Source organism: Phoenix dactylifera, chromosome 10, assembly GCF_009389715.1.
Source record: "Phoenix dactylifera cultivar Barhee BC4 chromosome 10, palm_55x_up_171113_PBpolish2nd_filt_p, whole genome shotgun sequence".
Classification (NCBI taxonomy): domain Eukaryota; kingdom Viridiplantae; phylum Streptophyta; class Magnoliopsida; order Arecales; family Arecaceae; genus Phoenix; species Phoenix dactylifera.
Genome location: NC_052401.1, coordinates 3555213 through 3575121, shown reverse-complemented (window position 1 = coordinate 3575121; position 19909 = coordinate 3555213). Strand labels below are relative to the sequence as shown.

The 19909-nt window shown below is 35.9% G+C and overlaps 1 protein-coding gene across 2 annotated transcripts; it reads left to right on the top strand.

Annotated features, from left to right (window-relative positions):
- Positions 1-2998: 2998 nt before the first annotated feature.
- LOC103711055 (DNA mismatch repair protein MLH1) lies at positions 2999-18170 on the top strand. 2 transcript variants are annotated; one of them, XM_008797028.3, is made up of 16 exons: positions 2999-3432; positions 4101-4273; positions 4356-4428; positions 4555-4689; positions 4794-5004; positions 5148-5296; positions 5492-5590; positions 9938-10019; positions 10173-10308; positions 11552-11646; positions 11740-11848; positions 14495-14660; positions 15175-15336; positions 15792-15966; positions 16914-17071; positions 17843-18170. In XM_008797028.3, the coding sequence occupies exons 1-16, from the start codon at positions 3184-3186 to the stop codon at positions 17885-17887; spliced, it is 2217 nt and encodes a 738-aa protein (XP_008795250.2). In that variant the 5' UTR covers positions 2999-3183; the 3' UTR covers positions 17888-18170. The 2 variants fall into 2 exon arrangements, with proteins under 2 accessions (XP_008795250.2, XP_008795249.2); XM_008797027.3 differs by having other exon boundaries at positions 9938-10028.
- The last annotated feature ends 1739 nt before the right edge of the window (positions 18171-19909 follow it).

The following is a 19909-nucleotide window of genomic DNA, read 5'->3' as shown; positions in this document are numbered from 1 at the left end:
TAGATCTAGGACTTTCTTGTTATGTTAATTAAGACTAATGTTAGAAACTCTGTTTAGAAAATATTCTGAAATTATCTTAAAGGTACATGCATTAAATGAGATTTCCTGGCTGTTTAAAAAATTAATTTATTAATGTTATCCTTCTTTTTCTTTGTTTTACAAACAATATTTTCCAAACGATAACTTATTACTTGAAGGTGATAGTGCAGCTGGTGAAGTGTCCTGATGGTTTTTCTAAAGATCTCCAACTGAATGTTTTTTTGCAAGGTTAGGGTTTTCGGTTATTTTCCATCACAAACAAAAAAAATTATGTCATAACCCGTAACTCCGATTCACAAAAGTCCGATGTAATTACTTGAAAATTATGCCTGTTAATATTCTCTTTCCCAAAGTTTCAACCTACGTACAAACATTTCATGCCTCAATGTTAATGATGGCAACTCTCTTCACAATTAGGGTTTAGATGCTGCCTAGATAACCAAAAATCTGATATCACCATCTAAACCATGCAACTAAATTTGTCGGGGAAAATGAAAGGAGGAAAAAATAACTTGAATGAAAAACCTTAAAATGGATTTAAAGTTCTGCTGCAGAGTAGTAATTTCCCACAGCCAAACTATTGATCCAACAACATGGCATCAAATGTTTAGAGCAAGCATTTCTACGGATGCTGACCCAGCCATTGAACTACAAGCTAATGCATCACATTCCAAATGCAACCTTGCCATTAATTTGTAATAAAAATAATTAAAGAAATAAAACCTAACAATTTCAGTACCATAAAATGGCTATGATGGATTATTCCTACATTATTATTAGAGCGAAAAAGTGATTGCATCTCGATCAGAGGTATTGTCTGTTTTAGGGGAGCACGCACGTCAATTTCCTCCTCATGGCTTTGTCCTTAGGGCTCTCTAAAAGAAAAGGGGCGGCCCCTCCTTATAAGGCACAATCCTTTTCGCTACTCTTCTAATATGAGACTAAAGTCCCATGCGGAGAAATTTCGGCGGAGTCCTTTCTCTAGGATCATCTGTTAGATGGGGAAAATGACTGTATCGGTAGTTTTTTCCTCACGGCTTTGTCCTTTTTAAAAGTGTCCTTTGGAAGGAAAGGAGTGGCCCCTTCTTATAAGGCACAATCCTTTCTGCTACTCTTCCTATGTGGAACTAAAGTCCCGGGTCCCCCATCTGCCCCCAACAATCATCATAATTCTGTCATGTCTTTCACAATAATAATTTTCATATTGTTATATGTCCCTTTCTTAATTTTAATAAAGTAGAATCATACACAAAGGATAACCAATTGATATCTGAGCACTATGATCAGCCTTGGAGGTGCCGTGCACAAAAGTCCTACGAATGAGGCTTGACTGCTGCATTATTGCTGCTATTGCAGCTTGGAAGGGACCATATCATCTTGACAGGTCCATTGGTTTTAAAGATGCAGGACCACTTCACATGGATTGAAGGTGGACAGGGAAAAGGCTTCTGCATACCTGCATGACTGAAAAATTCTTCTTAGCAGAAGAGATTCTCTTATAATATAATTTGCAGGATCCTTTGAGCCACTTCCTCTGGGAATTCAACCACTTATTATCTAAAAGAATCAATGTCTAACATGGAAATTAGATGCTTTTTAGGGTACATGTCTCCTCCTAAAATACTATTTTTGCACAAATGCCACTAATATCACGGTTTTTCTAACATCGTTAACAAAAACTATATTTATTTTAATTAAAAATAAAATAAAATTTTGAAATTACTTTTTTGTTTTCCAACGCGATCACCTTATAAATGTTTCTTTTTGCACATCTACACATTAAGGATATTTTAATTATTTTAATTTGAAACTGTTAATTTTTTAATGGCATTAGATGGCAAAGGAACATATGCAAAAACAAAAATAAAAAATAGGTAGCATAGCAAAATAAGTGTTTTATGAGGATATATATATATATATATATATGTAAATATCAATTTTGGAAGGATATTTATACAAAAAGAAATTATAAAATAAAATACGGAGAAAATTGCTGCATTAATATATAATAATAGTAATTACAATATTATTAGTACAGAAACCAATCTCAAGAAAAATAGAACTACGAACGTATAGTGATATAGAAAGTTATAGTTCTCCACCAAGAGACACTTGCTGCTTTGTTGGTGTCTCTATCTGTATACCTGTGCCTCGCATTTAGACTTCCATCGCATCCTCTCATTTCTAATTAGAAAGCCATTATTAATATGAAAAATCTATTAATATAACTTAATAAATTATCCAGATATACCCATCTAAAAATTGCTCCTTCGAGAACATAATCCTACCACTCGATGCTAACCTAACCATGCTTTAATTAAGTACAAATAGCAACAAAATTATTTGCACCTAGCGTGATCTAACAGATCAACATATCTACTCATGCATATAGAAATCCTTCCCCCTTTTCCCTAATTTTTAATATTTTTTTTGGTCAACATATATTTTTAAACAAAACAAGCACAATGATGGTGGTGAAGACAGAAGCAGTGAAGACAATAGTTATAGTGGCGTCGGTGGCAAATCTAGTGGCAGTGCAGTAAAGGCGATAATAATGGCGGTGGTATAGTGGAAGATACAATAATAGTAGCGGTGGCAGTGACGACAATAGTGAAGATGGAAGCGACAACAATAGTGGTAATGGAAGCAATGTTGATAGTGGTGATAAAAAAGAAGTATGTTTCTTATTGAAAGTAATAGTTCCTTTCATATTTTTTTAGAAATCAAAAAAATATTTTTAAAAAATCAAAAATAAAACTAAGGGTACCAAACTTTTCTTCTGTGTTGGGTTTTCATATTTTTGTTTTCAAAAAGTATAAAACAAGAAATAAAAAATAATGCCAAATTGGGTTAGTGTTGGTCCGCTGCTTCTTGATTCTCCATTGATCTTTAAATAGTTAAAAAAAAAATTATTCATATGAATCGTAGTACCTGACCCCGCCCACATCCATTCAACAAACCATCCCCCTTTTATTCCGTGTTGGGCAAAGTTGCAAGAAGTCGGTTGTGGAATTGCAGAAGTCAAACATAAAGTCGGGTCTGTAAACAACCCCCCCCCCCCTCTTTCTTTTCTTCTTCTTCTTCTTCTTCTTCTCCCTCCAAAACCTGCACCCGACCCCACCTTCTCTCTCCCTCTCTGTCGCCATGGAGATTGATGAACCCGAGCAGGCGACGGACTCCACCGAGGCGAGGGTGGAGCCGCCGAGGATTCGGCGGCTGGACGAGTCGGTGGTGAACCGGATTGCGGCGGGGGAGGTGATCCAGCGGCCGGCCTCTGCTGTGAAGGAGCTAGTGGAGAACAGCCTTGACGCCGGGGCCACCTCCATCTCCGTCGTCGTCAAGGACGGCGGCCTCAAGCTCATCCAGGTCTCGGACAACGGCCACGGCATCCGGGTAAACCCTTGCTCTCCGATTTCCCCTTCAATACCCTTGCGCGTCTTTTGAGCCCATTCCGCTTGATTAATGCTCCGAAAATGCAAGTCGATCCTTAGAAAGATTCAAAAATGGATGCCTTTTTTTAGTTAAACATTTATTCTTTTGCATGTATATAGGGTTTTTATCGTAACCCCTTTTCTTGGTTCAAGAAGTGGAAAACAAGCGTGGTCGATTGTGTTGATTAGCCGAATATGGAATTTTAAAATATTTTCAAGAAATATTTGCGCTAGGGTTTCTTTAAGTGACTGCCTCCGATGGACGTTCGTTGTGGGAAATATTGGAAAACAGTAAACAGTGGAAGGCTTGGGAACTAGAGGATGTAGGTAGGCTTACATCAAACTAATGGAGGCTGATCACTCTCTGGGACTAATGATTCAGGTAACCAGGAGTTTTGGATTTGTTAAAAATGATAAAATAAATGCTCCAATAGAAAGGATAAACTTCTTGGGACATTAAACTTGATTTAAAGTTGCTACAGTGCTTACCTCTTTCTGTGAGTTGTATTATAGATTTGTGATATTTCGTGTATTGCAGTTACAATTGACAATTGGGAGCTAGCAATTCTTAGTAGTTCTTCTCTCTTATATATTGTTATTATTAATGGCATGAAATTATTGTGGTAACAGTATGAGGATCTGCCAATACTATGTGAAAGACACACCACGTCAAAGTTATCTACATATGAGGACCTACAGACAATTAAATCAATGGGTTTTAGAGGGGAGGCTTTGGCCAGCATGACGTATGTTGGTCATGTCACTGTGACAACTATAACTGAAGGTCAACTGCATGGTTACAGGTGTATGTCTTTCTCAAGTTCCTTCCATCAATGTTATACAGTTCTGTCATATTCAATATTTTTTTTCAATGCCCATTTTCAGGGTTTCTTATAGAGATGGAGTAATGGAGCATGAACCCAGGCCCTGTGCCGCTGTTAGAGGAACTCAAATAATGGTAGGGCATTCTGCATGGTTTTGGTATCATGACCGGCATTACAAGTTTCTCATCAATTTCTTGTGTGATTTTGCATACTATCTATGTCATGGAATCTTTTTGATTATCAAAGTTCATTTGTTTCAGGTTGAGAATCTATTTTACAATATGATTGCTCGGAGAAAGACATTGCAGAGCTCCAGTGATGATTACCCAAAGATTATAGACTTGATTAGTCGGTTTGCAGTCCATAACATTAGTGTGAGCTTTTCTTGCAGGAAGGTGAGTCAACATTTGATGCTTCAGTGAAATGTTAATGCAAATAGAACTTTTATTTTAATTTGCTGTATATGAAATGCTAATACCTCTTCATTTATATGAAATAGCACGGCGCAAATAGAGCAGATGTTCACACGGTTGCTTCATGTTCAAGGCTGGATGCTATCAGAACTGTGTATGGTGTTTCTGTGGCTCGTGATCTGATGGAAATAACTACTTCAGATGACAATCCTGCCCGATCAATCTTCAAGATGGATGGTTTTATTTCAAATGCAAATTATGTAGCGAAAAAAACAACAATGATACTTTTCATTAATGGTATGTAAACATGAGTACCATACTGGCATCAGATTATTAATGATATCTAAAGATAAAGGTTAGGAACATATTTACTTTGAAACTCAGAACTGATGACTTATAACTATGCTTCAATATACATTATCTAAAATATTTTCTTTCAGACAGGCTGGTGGAATGCACTGCCTTGAAAAGAGCTATTGAAGTTGTTTATTCTGCAACTTTGCCGAAAGCATCAAAACCTTTCATTTATATGTTAATCAGTCTCCCATCCGAGCATGTAGATGTCAATATGCATCCGACAAAAAGAGAGGTATACTATTACAGATCTGTCTGTGTGAAAACAGTCTCTTGTAGAATTTAATGAAGCAAAGTCCTTGTTCTCATGTATTTGTAGGAAATGGGTGGGCCTTTTAATCTTTTCTTTTCCATAATTGCTTACTGTTTGTGTATAAATCTTCTAATTAATCCAACAATGTTCAGATCAGCTGTACATTCCTGATTGCAGGTAAGCCTTTTAAACCAGGAGAGTCTTATTGAGACCATACAGACTGCTGTCGAGTCTAAGTTGATGAACTCTAACACATCAAGAACATTTCAAACTCAGGTAATTCACTCATATATAACTTTTTTGTTCCTTTTTTGGAACTTCTATCCTCTACTTTGTATGGTAATCACTTTGTTATTTTTTTACTAAAGAATATTGTATGGCTTGATAGAAAGAAACAAAGTAGGTGGATATTAATTATTTTTCATTTTCTTTTGCTTTTTGAGCTTGGACATGACCATGAATATACTATTGAATTGGCAGTTATTTGAATAACGTTGCTTGGACATGCCATAACCTAATGGTTGCAACCAAGGTACGCCGTACCGGCCCAAACTGGGTAGTATGGGGCATACTATTGCGTACCAGTTCGGTACTGGTACCCGGTACGGATGTCGGTATGCAAAAAAAATTTCATACTGTACCGTATCGTACCGATACCGTGCTAGTGTGACGCCGGTACGAGGTACGGTACCGAGACGACGAACCTTGGTTGCAACAATTGGAAGTTTTCAACTTCTACTTTATGGTCCTATACTTCACGTAGTGGTTTGGAGCATCGAAGGCATGTGCCCTTGGCCTAAAAATTTTATGATCTTGATTGACCATATACCATGGGTTCTAGTAGAGTTCATAAGATTCCGATTATCCTGATAGCTAAACCTTCATTGGGTTGGTTTGGTTCGGGTTTTATATAAGATGGTTCAGTTTGATTCTCATTTGGAGTCACCTTAAGTCCTAACTGGATTGATCTGATCTCGGGTCACGGGGTTGGATAACCTGATCCAACCCAAACCGAACCAATTTACATAGATAATATTTTATGTATAAAGTTTACAATATAACATATATCATCCAATAATTTATTATATTTTTATCTATACCATTATAGACCCATAATTTATGTTAACTTTTGTTTTGTTCCATTAGGTTTCTGATATTTGTAGCTTGTTATGTCCAACATTTATTATTTATTTTTTGTGTTGGTAATTGTGTGATGTTGATAGATTATTTGTTGCTATATTGTTCATTTTTCCTTAACATATACTAATAGATCATATGTTAAAATTTAATCTTTATTTTTAAGCCTCTCTAGAATTGACCTGAGTCAATCCAATCTTGGTTGGATTGGTTTGTTTTAGCTCCAATATTGACTGGTTCAGCCAATATTGGAAAACAATCAAGACTGATTTGGTTTTGGACTAACCCCTAATCTACCAACCCTAATCATGTGCACCCCAAGGTTCTAGTTGCTACAAAAGGGTATAATCCTATCGTTTTAAATTACTGGAATTTAAATTTTGTCAGGAATATAATCTCACCTTTTCACTCATATATTCACACTACGCCATAGGAGAGTTGAGGGATCTCAAACTAGAAGATCCCAACTATCAGGAAGTAAATCTCAGTTGTAGATCTAATTTGGAACTAATCAGGTGGACCTGAGACTTGGTTTATTTTTCATTATAACATAGCCCGTCAAGGATATCATATTTTAATCTAGGAGGGTGGCCTCTGATAGTTTTAACAACTGCTACATGGTGGATAAAGATAAGGAGGATCTGGATACTCTAAAAGTTTGTTCACAAAAATATTGTTTTTTTTGTTAGAAATGTAATATGATGTTTTTCTTAATGGAACTACTAATCTAATGAGCCTACAGCTATAGTATCATATCTAGATAGTTTGCCCTTGTAAATTACATGAAGCCAACTTTATTATTTTGCTATAGAACCTGAAATTCTCCTATATTCTCACCAATTAGAATGACAAAAGGAAAGAAGAAAAATACAAAAGAAACATATTATTGAGTTCTTCTAAAAGGCAAGGATGGTCACACACAAACAGATGCGTGCATGCATAAATGTTTTAGAATGAACTATCATTATCATAGTTCGGAAGAAGAACACAAGGAATAGAGAATGATAGTTAGATTTCGTAAGTGGTTAGATCAAGTTCTTTCAATCCTTGTATCTCATGGTATGATTCAATATCCTGATTCAACCTTTCGATAACCAAGGTTCCATATTCAGATAGTGGTGCCTACCACATAACTTGGGCAATGCTAGTGAGGGTGAGATATAATTGAAAGAACTACGGACATGGAAATGAGATGAGATATTGACTAGGATACACACAGACACACAGACACAGGCACACACAGATATTTGTATAGTGGGAACTTTTGATGAGTTTGTTTTTAGCTAGCAAGAGATTTAATTCCCAGCACTGCTCTTGCATTTCTTTCTTTCATTATTAGTCGCAGTAGGGTAGAAAAGATAATGCTGGAGAAACATTTGAAGAATTTCATCATTATAGGATGAAACAACCAAACTACTATAAGGATTTTGATTTGCACTCTTGTAGCATAGCTCTGAGACATGCCCAAATATTTGATAAAGATGTGGTATGCTAGGATGGAGAAATAGACTTTTTATGGAGTTTTCTGGATAGAAAACAAGAGATACTTTTTTTTTTTGGGGGGGGGGATGCAGGTGGCAGTTTGTTTGAACTTATATATTTAAATATTGGAGCCTTCTTGTGGATGTAATTCTTTTTCCTCTTCTTCTTTCATTCTTTACTTAGTGTAAGTTTGAGATTTTAGGGGGACAGAGGCTCTTACTTGGCGAATGAGGATCCACAAAGCTAATCTGAAATAGTTGGGAAAAGGCTAGATGGTTATGGTAGGGGGGGAGAGAGGCTCTCGCACCAAAATTTAGGCATGGATAGACTGTTGGCATGCAGGAGGTATTTCTGAAGCATCAAAACTTCTTGTTTTTTCTGTGTGTGGGTGGTGGGTTTTTGTTTCCCCATGGGGAGTAAAATACTGGGGTCCACTTATTATTGGTGCATAGAGGGAATACTCCCTTTGTCATCATCTGGTTATGTTCTTAGTTCTCTTTTACCTCCTTATAAAAGGATTTTCTTATTTTCCCTCCGATCTATGACCAAGAGATCTTATATTTATTAATCTTCTCAACTTATCTCAATGATGCAGAACCTATGTTACTTGGAGGCACTTCCCAAGATGTCTTTTCCTTCTACCTTTCTCAAAAATGGATTTCTTTGCTTTCTTATTTTCCTCCTATCGGTCATTGTCATCATCACCCAAGTCCTTTCCTGTCAAATATGGGGTTAGATAAAGCATAATGCAGAGTTAAGAAGGCTTAATAGATGGAATAAATTTTAGGATTGGTTGTCAACATGATTCCAATCCTTTAAAAATTGGTGTCAAATTCCTTGCGAGGGCAAATCTAGTCAAAACAGGGGCTTGCCATAAAACAAAAAATGTTAATTGGTTGCCAGGGAGATCTACAATATTGGCTGGAGACTGAGCTGATACAACCAAGGAGCAGCCCTCCAACATTCCCCTAGACTTGGAAAGAATGCAGATAAAGAGGGAAGATAATCACTTGAGGCAGGAAGCTGTCTTCATCTCATGGACAAAAATGAGCCAAAAAGCCAAATTAAAAGCAGCCCAAATTTTCCTCCTATCACCATTAATCATTTCGTTACAAGGTCTAGCATACCAACTTGTACTGATCGTACCATACTGTACTGATAAGGTACTGGTATGATATGAAGGTTTATTTCATTATACGAGTCAGACTGATCTGAACCAAGCATCTCGTGCTATCTGGTATTGTCCAGAATCAGGATGCATACCGTACCGTACCGACCTATACCGCTCAACTTTGGACAATACCATGATAAAAAGTGAGAAGAAAGAGACTAGGAGCTCTCATAGTATAGGGTGTGTTTTTTATTGTACTGATCATGCTGTACCAAATTGGTAACACTGGTACAGCAGTCGGTATTGAGATTGCGGATCTTGCATGGTTATTTTGAGTTGCACCAGCGAGATTGTATGCAGATGGCCTTATATTTTCATTCAATTTTCTCAAATTATCTCATTGATGCAGCATGAAGGAAACTTGTAGCACTTGTTATGATCCCTAGATGTCCTTTTCTTCTTTTTTCTTGGAATTGGGTTTCTATTTCTACTTGTTCTTCCTCCTATCGAAGACATTTTTTTCTTGAGTTGCATCAACAAGGCTGGAGGCAGGTGGATTTTTACATATTTTATATATGTTCTTCAGAGTTCATTTCTTTTGTGGATATTGTCATGCAGCCGACCATTTTTTATCTGGGCATTGCTGTCAAGAAGGTAAATTGTGAAAATGATGTGCAAGAAAACTATCAGAAAAAATGATGGTACCCCAAATATGCTGTTATGAAGATCCATTAAGAGAAAATTTGTATAATAGTTTCACACTTATGTTTATATAGCGCCTAAAGAGATCTTATTGCCACTTTTCGTGCCATGGAAATTTTTAAATGTGATTTAACTTGTGTTTTAGCAAGCTTTCATCATACCTGATCAGTGGTTTTCTATGCACATCATAGGCTGTAAATTCCTCAGTCTATACATCCCAGACGAGTCATATTAGTGGAAAAAAGGACCCTGAAAACAGTGCCTTCAGTTCTGGTACATCCAGTAATTTCCTACTTACAGTATGCCTTTTCCTGTACTGCAGAAACATATCAGCATATACATTGCAGCTACTTGATCATAACTTAACAATGTTTAGACTATCCTTCTGTATATTTTTTTTGATTATATAGTAATTTGATGCTATAGGGACAAAATCTCAAAAGGTACCAGTACACAAAATGGTTAGAACTGATGCACGCGATCCTTTTGGAAGGTTGCATGCATATTGGCAAGATGGGCCTGCTTCGCAGCATGAAAAGAAATCTGACTTAGCTTCTGTGAGGTATAATCTGATTTCAGGCTCAAGTTTTGTACTGTTGTTTTATGTATTCTTTTATTATGAGAAATCCCTATAAAGAATGACATAAATGGCGCATTCCAGAAAACAATCTGTTGTGAGATAAGATATCACAGCTGAAGTTTATTTTTTTTCTTCAAAAATATGTTAAGAGTTAAAACTTTTAAATGACAATAATTTTATTTGAAATATTGTTTAAGAAAAATCTAAGAAACACCCTTTGTTCATACTTTAGAACCATGCCCCTAACCCACTAAAGCCACTCCATAATTTTGTCTTACAGTGTTTAGATGCACTGGGGTTGTCTGAAGCATGCCTCATAGTCATTGTCTTTGGCTAATTGTTTTTTACCCAACGTATTCTGGCTATACTGACCTTTTTTTCCCTTTTTTTTGTGGGGAGGGGGTTCATCATAATCTACTCTGAATAAGCTCTGTCAGTAAATGTCAGTTTCCACTGGAATCTTTGGTCATTTCTTTAAATCTTTATTGTCTTATCAAGCCACTTTGGTTAACCCTAAAGTTACTTTTGTCCCTCAGCTTAGTTAAGAAGTACGCCACAGTAGGCTATTACAATTGTGATATGCTATTGTAATAGAAGCATGTTTTTGCTACAAAAGAACTTTTCTAGAGAATGTCAACTCGACTTAAATGACTTATAAAACTGATTCAAATAGGTGTTCTTGGGGTTCTTTATTTTTATTCTGGTTTTGTTGATCAGTTGATGGCTAGAGGATTTTGAATAATTTTTCCCCTCTTGATATGCAAGTTTCTTGCAGCCTTTTACCTTTTACCTGAGGGAAACTTGCAGAAACAACAATTTGTTTCCACTTTTTCAGATTAAAGCCACTTTTATTTTTGTTTATTCATTTTTCCTTTCTGCAGAAATGGCTCAGTTTTGAAATTTTAGGAAGCTTGTATCCTTGGCCCCACGGAAACAGTCTAGCTCAGCAATGTGCATTGCACATTCAACAAATATATAGTTCAGTACTTAAATATGTGCACCTTTATAAAAGATATGAGAACTTATTATATGTGCATCCACCATAAAAATTATGTTTGAAAGCATCCAAAATTTTAAATATAGGGTATTCTTGTAGAAAATCAGTCTGAATCGGTAAAATGAAAATGGTGGTCCAATTTTTCCAAATTCCCCTCTACCTTATACAAGTCATCCTACTATTTTTGATATACTCTCTTACCATATACATTTTTTCTTTATCTGCAAGAAATGCTGTAAGACTAAGAAGGAACCCTAAAGAGTCTGCAGATTTGACTAGCATCCATGAGCTCCTTGGTGACATTGATTCTAATGTTCATTCTGGTGAGTTATGACCGTACTTTCTATTAGCTTAACCATGCCTGACAGGTGCTGCCAAACTATTTTGGTCTTATTTGTTTTATTTTGTCAATATAGGTCTCTTGGATATTGTTAAGAATTGCACATATGTTGGACTTGCTGATGAAGTTTTTGCATTGCTACAGCACAATACTCATCTGTACCTAATGAATGTAGTATCTGTGAGGTATGAGCTTAATTGTTATATTTTCTCCGTTTTTGATAATTCAATTTTCTGCTACAGTTTTATGGCGGTATGTCAATAGCACTGTCAAAAATTATGTGTGAACCATGCAACACGTCATGTCGGACCGGCAGGGTGCTGGCATTGGGCATGCATGTATGCTGTGATACCTTTTCCATTGCATGGTATCAGCCCATGTGGGCCCATATCAATGTGTGCCAGTTGGGTATGGCTCAATATGGCTTGGTGCCACTCAGTAGTGAGCCTTTTTTAATATTTTTATTATTTTGGCATGGAATAGCATGTGTCAGCACAGCACTGCATAGGTAGTCTTCAGTTGTCTCTACTAAAATCAGAAAATTACCAGTTGCTCCTTTAAAAAAAGAAATAAGATCCTATTTATGGATATGATGATCCATTTGAAACTGTGGTTCATCAGAACTAATGATACATTGCTAGGAGTGCTTGTGATAAGCTTTTTTTTTTTGTATACTAAGTATATTATTCTCTAAATTATTCATTTTTGTAGATTTTGAGCCAGTATTGGCTCTTGACTTCACTAGTTGACTTCACCGTAAAAGTTGTTCAGTATATAGATTTTAGTTCTCTCTTTTTCCCCTCTTTGTTTTTCTGTAAATTTAGAGTAAAATACTTTGTTAGCTTTTAACTATAAAAAGTATGGAATGCCAAACCAACCCGAACTAGGCAGTTTAGCCCGTATCGAACTGACGCTAAGTCGGAATGCTTTAAGGGTTAGATTTGGTTCAGTTATAAAATCTTATAAAACGGCTCCAATTCGATTGAAAAATAGCTTGGATGGATGTTTTATGGCTCTGGTTCACTTTAAAACTAGCTCGAAGGGTTCAGGAGGCCCTCCCCCCAACTGGCTTCCTGCACGACCATGTCCTCTCTCTCTCTTTCTCTTTCTCTCATTCATCAATCGCGAAGGCTCTAGCCCAAATCTCTCCAAAATCCCTTGCCGGATGCTGCTGGCCGAGAACCTTTGCTGCTGGATCTAGGGTTTGGTGAGGATTAGAGGTTATTCTGAGTGCCTTCGTTGCTGGTTGCTGCTGGCTCCCCCCTCGACCGTCACCGGTAAGTTCCCTCCTCCTCTCTATCCCCCTTCCTCCCTCCTTTCCTCCCTCCCTTCCTCCTCCTCTCTCTCTCTTGCTCTCACTTTCTCTTCCTTTCTTCTTTTCTCCCTCTCCCTTTCCGTGTTTTCGGTACACCCCGAATGGCACGGTACATACCTGTATGTACCGTGCGGAACCAGTCGCTGGCCGGTACCCCCTCTAGTTCGGCAAACTTTCATATAAAATAATCTAGTAGTACTTGTGAACACTTTTTTATTTCCTTTTAGTTCTCTTTTATGGATTCATAGATGTAATTTCATATGTTATCTAATGTTAAGATATTGTTTCATGCGACAGTGTTGAACCATTGGTTTTCTCAAAATTATGACTTCGCATGTGCTGCCAAGTATACGTGCATTGAATACTTAAATAAGATTTAGATTTCATGGACTAGATTCTGGTTTTCCGTGCCAAGAGTTAAAGGGGCATTCAGAAGCTGGTCAAATACTGAATCATAGATATAGTAAGCTGCTGTCTATCATAGGTTGAGTCTAATGTAAACTATTCTGCAGATGGATGAGTCATAAATTCATTAAGTAGGTTCATTATTTATATTTAATTGTTTTGCTCATATTTTTCTCTTGACATTTAGTATGTAATGTTTAAGTCACCTTTTGGCAGGAGTTTGGATATTCTGATGAACCTTAGGCCTTTTTATATGAATTTTTGGGCTTTATATGGGTGCTTGAATCTTCCACTCTAACATGTTCACTAACAGGGCAAGGTTGTGTTTTTTTCATGGAGCTCATGTAACTTCAAATTTAGTTCCCATATATTGGGCTAGCTTTTATGCAGTCTGGCTGAATTTTAATCATATGTATGTGTGTATGTATATATGTGTGTGTGTGTGTGTATTGGTTAAGGACTTAGATTGGATATATGTACTCAGATAAGCTTAATTATTATTTATTTGATCTGCAAATATGAAAATTCAATGTGGTAGCACTTCTTAATGTGCTTCAGTGTTCTCCACTTTTGCTGTATATGGATACCTGAAGTTTCATGGCTGTTGCATGGGACACATGGTTTTTTGTTCTCTTCCCTTTGGCTAAAAATTACTATAAGAAAATTTGCTGCTATCTTTTGTATCTTGGAATTATTCCAGACACATGGAAGCCTTTTAAGATTCATAGTTGATTGAAGGATATTAATAGATCTGTGATAATGGAAACTCCAGTATAATATATGGCAGAATTGTTATGCAACTTTTTATAAATCAGTAAAGTGGCTGTCTAGTTCTGAAAGTGAGAAGGATCAACTGTGTCTCATGCCTATCGACCCTAGATGTTTAGTAATTTTTCATTGAATCAGGGAACTGTTCTTATCTTCCTGATAAAATGTTTTCATGCATCTATTTTAGCTACTTGTTTAATACATACAGTTCTTAGAATTGACCTCCTAAATGAGGTTTCCTCTAATTGCTACATTTTTCTGTTTTTGTTATTATTGTTAGTTGTAAATTTTCTTAACAAGTTTACTGTTTATATTGATTCACTCTATTGTTCTTTTATACCAGCAAGGAATTAATGTATCAACAAGCCATTCGTCGTTTTTCCCATTTCAATGCCATCCAACTTAGTGAACCAGCTCCTCTACAGGAATTGTTAATGATGGCACTGAAAGAAGAAGACTTGGAATCCGTGGATGATGATAATGATGATCTAAAACAGAAGATAGCAGAAGTAAATTAGTTATCCTCTGCAAATTACAGGCTTCATATTGACGTATAACTGTCATGTCGTTTATTATCTTTATCAGTTAAGAAGGATATGTTGCCATGATAGTTTTCTATTTTGACATTTTCTTAATCAAAATTGAATATTTTTAATGCATATATGGATATCCTATATGCAACAAAAAAGTGCATGCTCATGGTTGCACTGTTTTTTAATAATTCTAGATTTATAAGTAGCTTCTTGAATTCAATATCATGTTGCTGTTTTAGAGAAGACACATATGAATAGATTGTGCTAATTAGGGTTTTCTCCAGTTGGCAACTTCTAATTTCTGCATTATTGTCATGCAAGTATCCATCATTCAGCATTCATTTTCTATTTAAATTTCTAAATTTTAGCTTGAAAAGTCATTCTAATACAGGATATGCACATATGTATGGTTACTCCTGCGGTATCTTTTTTTGTAGTTGTTTGCTGAAATGAAATGTTCACATTTTTGTTGTTTGTTCTCTTTTCCCAGGTAAATATTGAGTTGCTCAAGCAAAAGGCGGAGATGCTAGATGAGCTTTTCTGTATACACATAGATCAAGAAGGGAATCTGACAAGGCTCCCTGTTATACTTGACCAGCATACTCCTGACATGGACTATGTTCCAGAATTTTTGTTGAGTTTGGGTAATGATGTACGTCCTGAAACCTACTCTCAGTCTTGGTAATCTATATATTTGTTTTTATCACTGGGAGTGTTTACTGAAACTTGGTTATAAAATCAAGAAGATACACAATACCTGTGCTGTTAGTTGTTGAATTTTATATTATTTTATTTTAACTAATATAGATGGCACCCTTAACTTCTTTATTCTGTGTGTGTATGTGTGTGTGTCCGCGCGTGCGCGTCCCCACCGACCTCCTCTCCCCCCCTCCTTTTAAATTTTTTGGAGTATTGTATATGCCAATATTAAACTTTTCCTTTCTTGCTGGTGACGGGAAATTACCTGTCGCTGCATCTGCTTGTAATAGTACAAGATTATACAGGAAAATACTATTCTTCTTGGTGCTATTTTCTGCTTATCTTTTTGAATAGGCATATCTATTATATGTATTATGTTATTACAAAGTGTTGGGGCTATTTCTGCAGGTTGATTGGGAGAACGAGAAAGAATGCTTCCAGACAATATCAGCTGTTCTTGGAAACTTCTATGCCATACATCCTCCTGTTCTGCCAAATCCATTTGGCAGTGGGATTCAATTCTACAAGAAAAGAAGGGAAGCTAGTCCTACCAAAGATCTAGGGAATGAGTCAGCCAATCCAGGTATTTTAGAGCTTACAAAGTATATTGTTAGATTTTGAATGGTTAAAAGCTGATAACTTTTCTGCACATTAGTTTCTTCTCTAGTATTTTAGTTTTTAGCTGCTAGAACTTGAGAGCAATTGAAATTTGTCATAGTTAAAAACAATTTACTTTATATTGCTCGAATGCATAATATGCCAACAGTGCTAATGCCGTCTCTGGAAAGGCATTTAATCAAGTTACTATTTGTTGCCTGGCCTTAAAACCTAAGCTGGGAAATGTAAGTCACTATTCAAACAACTATTCAGAGTTCCTAGAGCTCCTTGTAAGGCTAGTTGAAAAACTCAGTTGTCGGACTTGATTAACCACTCTTCTTTGAATTATAGTGGAGGAATATGCATTAAATCACTACCACAAGTAATAAAAGTAAATCGATATATAAAAAAAATGAACATGACTTGGAAATCCTGATCATATTACCAAAAAGTCTCAAAAAAAAAAAAAAATCCTGAAACCATTCTTTGTTTCATGTCATTATTTCTACCATATCCCATTGGATCTTACAGTTGATTATTTAGATGTGCAATTTAGAGGGGCCAAGCGCACAGGAAACATCGCAGAATGGAGAATATTCAGATGAATGTTTAGAAAGATTTGTACTGTACTATAATCATACAACTTAATTGAGTTGATTTTTGGCTTCGTTAATTTTGAAGGCATCTTACTTCACAATTGTTCATATGTTTAGAAGTGTAAACTTCAGATTCCCCAATATTATGAAATTTAGTGAAACACAGCTTGGTAATAGGTCCACTGAACCAGCGTGAAGCTAGCATAGATGATTTCTAAAAGGTCCTAGCAATAAGGATATTGTTGTTGAATAGTTTCAAGTTGTTGGCATTTCAAACTGCAGCTATATAGACAAATTTTTCCATCAAACATTGTCTGATGAATTAATGTTGTAACAGAGGATGTTGGAGAAGATGATGTAGATCATGAACTACTTGCTGAGGCAGAAACGGCATGGGCACAGCGTGAATGGACCATTCAGCACGTCTTATTCCCATCCATGAGGCTTTTCCTCAAGCCATCAAAATCAATGGCAACAAATGGAACTTTTGTTCAGGTCCTCCATCTCTCTCACCCAATAAGTGGCTTAATTATATCTTATATATTTTGCTGACAGCCCATTTCCCTTCTTGTGACATGGACATGTATATATCTTGTAGCAAATTACTTTTCTACCTCTGGTATATCATATGTTAATCCATTAAGTGGACATTATTTGTTAATCATGAGTAAAATCATTACATCAGATGGTCCTTTTTTGTGCACTTTTTTTTCCCATCCGTCTATATTTCTTCATCTCAATGATTGCTTTACAGGAGTTGTTTTTCTTTTTTCAATCTAACCATTCTGGCTGTACATAGTACCGTGCCTTGGATTAATTTTGGAATTTCTTGATCTGAATAGCCATTTTCACTTCCAAAATTACTTTGGTGAACTTAATGGTTTGTTCAGAAGTCAACTGGCATCCTTAATATGCATTTTTATTTGGACAACACTAGTATTGTAAAAATAAAGGAATAACAAAATATTGTGGGAACTGGTTTCACATGCTTTTTTATAAGTGTGATGCCTGCCCTGGGTCATCGGACAAGCCTATGAAGATGCAATCTGTTCTTTATCGACTCTGAATTTTTTTCCCAAGATGTCTAGGTGTATATCTGGTTCTCTTGGGACATTTAATTTGCATAGTAGATAATTTGTTCTTCATCAACTCTGAATTAGGAACATTAACAATTAGTTAATTTGCATATTAGATAATCTGTTCGAAAAAGAAAAGATTGGATAAAACTAGATGTCAGGCTTATGATTATCTTATGATTTTTGACAGGTTGCTTCTCTTGAGAAGCTTTACAGAATATTTGAAAGGTGTTAACAGCCATGAAGACTGGAAACCTGTAATTGTTTCGGAAACCGAAAAAGTGTTATGAAAATATGAAATTTGGCATATATATTTCGAAAGGGGCTGCAGAGAGCATTCTGGGCAAGAGGGTATAATGTGCCTGGTTGTAAATTTTTGTAATTCCAATGCAGCCTCTTGATTTCATGTGATCATCAGGTATGGGATTTAGAAGAGCTTCACTATATAAACTATTATGGTTCAGGCTTTCACTTATAGTATACTCGGGCGGTATGGAGCTTACCGTACCGGTTTGATACCGGTATTCGATATGGATGGCGTATCGATACTTGGCAGTCAAAAAAATTTTATACTATACCATACCGATATTATATTAGTATGGGTTTGGTACCGAGACGACGAATCTTATTTTTACCACTTCATTTCAATGAGAATTATGACTGTGCTTCAGTTTAAAACATGCTTAGCTTCTCCTCTTACTTCTATATAAGAAATTGGTTGGATTCTCATGGGCATGACAGTCCTGCACCTCTAAAATTGGATAAAAGCCTTTTTTTTTTTTTTTTTGGGCCATGCCGGGCCACCTCTACTGAATGGATTGGTTTGCTGTTTTGGTCCCTAACCTAATTGGCTACCACGTATTCAGTAGCTTAACAATTGTGCCAGAGCATCTAGAAACAGAAAAGCTCGTATCGTGGAGAGGCTTAATGATCTTCTTTTGGAAAGTAAGTACAATCAACTTCTATCACTAGGCATGTTCATGAAAGGGCAAGGGGCCTACGGTCATCTACTCCAATCAAAACGCGATTTCAGCTGGTTCTGAAGAATGGCGGGGGTCCTGCCCGGTTGCAAATTGTATTTTTAATCTTGCAATTTGGAAAGTCTGTGGCTGCTCATGCTTGCAGGCATCCTCTTGTGTCTCATCTCCTAGAAACCTTGTGGGGGCATTTGGTATGGGGTAATCGTCCTAAGATCAAGGGTGATGTGGATGGAGGTAATGAGATCACCGTGTTTGGTTGCACCACGGTGATCCTATGTGGCGGTGATTTTAAATCATCTTTACTCCTAAAATCACCCTCCAACTCAATAATGGGATATCCGTCCTGGAGGTTGGAAATCCAAGACCACCCCAAGGCAGTGATCCTGGGTTAAAAGTTAAAAACAAAATTACCCCTCAAGTTAGCAGAAAAATTGATATATCAATATACCATCAATATATTAGATTACTGGGGTTCAAATCACCCCAGTATTCGGATCACTGGAGATCTTAGATCATCGTGGTGATCCTGTTAGGGTTACCAAATGCCCCTTGTATGTATTACGCCATGCCAAAGGAAGAGAAGCTAATAGATGGGCATGAAGCTATTGACTGATGGAAGGTCATATGTTCTCTGATTGCATCTCACCTGCCTAATGCTAGTCATATTTTGATATATAGAATAATCACTCTTAGGTGAAGTTTGGTGATCTAAATGGGATCACCAAGATGATTGTAGATCATTGATGATCCTTATCTTGAGGTAATCTAATTCCTGTTGATCTTAGATCATCATATTTGGTATGCTGTATTTTAATAATTAAAAATTTTAAGTTATCCATAAGTAACATATTTGGTATTTCATTAGAATTTAAGATCATCGATTATATAATACCAAAACTATTTCCGATATATTTTATAAAATATATTTATTAATAACATGAGATATATTATACTGATTACTAATATATATACTAATATACTAATTACTAATGTATTTCATAAAAATATATTTATTAATCCCATAAATAATTAATCTTATAAAAATACATTAATTGCTTTATAGAATTAATATTCTATTTTTTTATTATTTTAATACTAATATTTATTTTGGTTAGAAACATAAGGTAAATATAAGTCATATATTAAATAATTTTATAATATAATATAAAATGCAATAATATATTTCTATTATAGTTGAATAATAATTATAATATATATCATAAATTCAATATATGCAATAATAATATTATATATATATATATATATAATATTATGTA

Excerpts from the sequence above, each read along its gene's own strand:
- LOC103711055 (XM_008797027.3), top strand. The coding sequence starts at position 3,184 with ATGGAGATTGATGAACCCGAGCAGGCGACGGACTCCACCGAGGCGAGG. Across the intron at positions 4,690-4,793 it reads TGAGCTTTTCTTGCAGGAAG|CACGGCGCAAATAGAGCAGA; the intron begins GTGAGTCAACAT and ends TATATGAAATAG. Across the intron at positions 17,072-17,842 it reads CAAATGGAACTTTTGTTCAG|GTTGCTTCTCTTGAGAAGCT; the intron begins GTCCTCCATCTC and ends GATTTTTGACAG.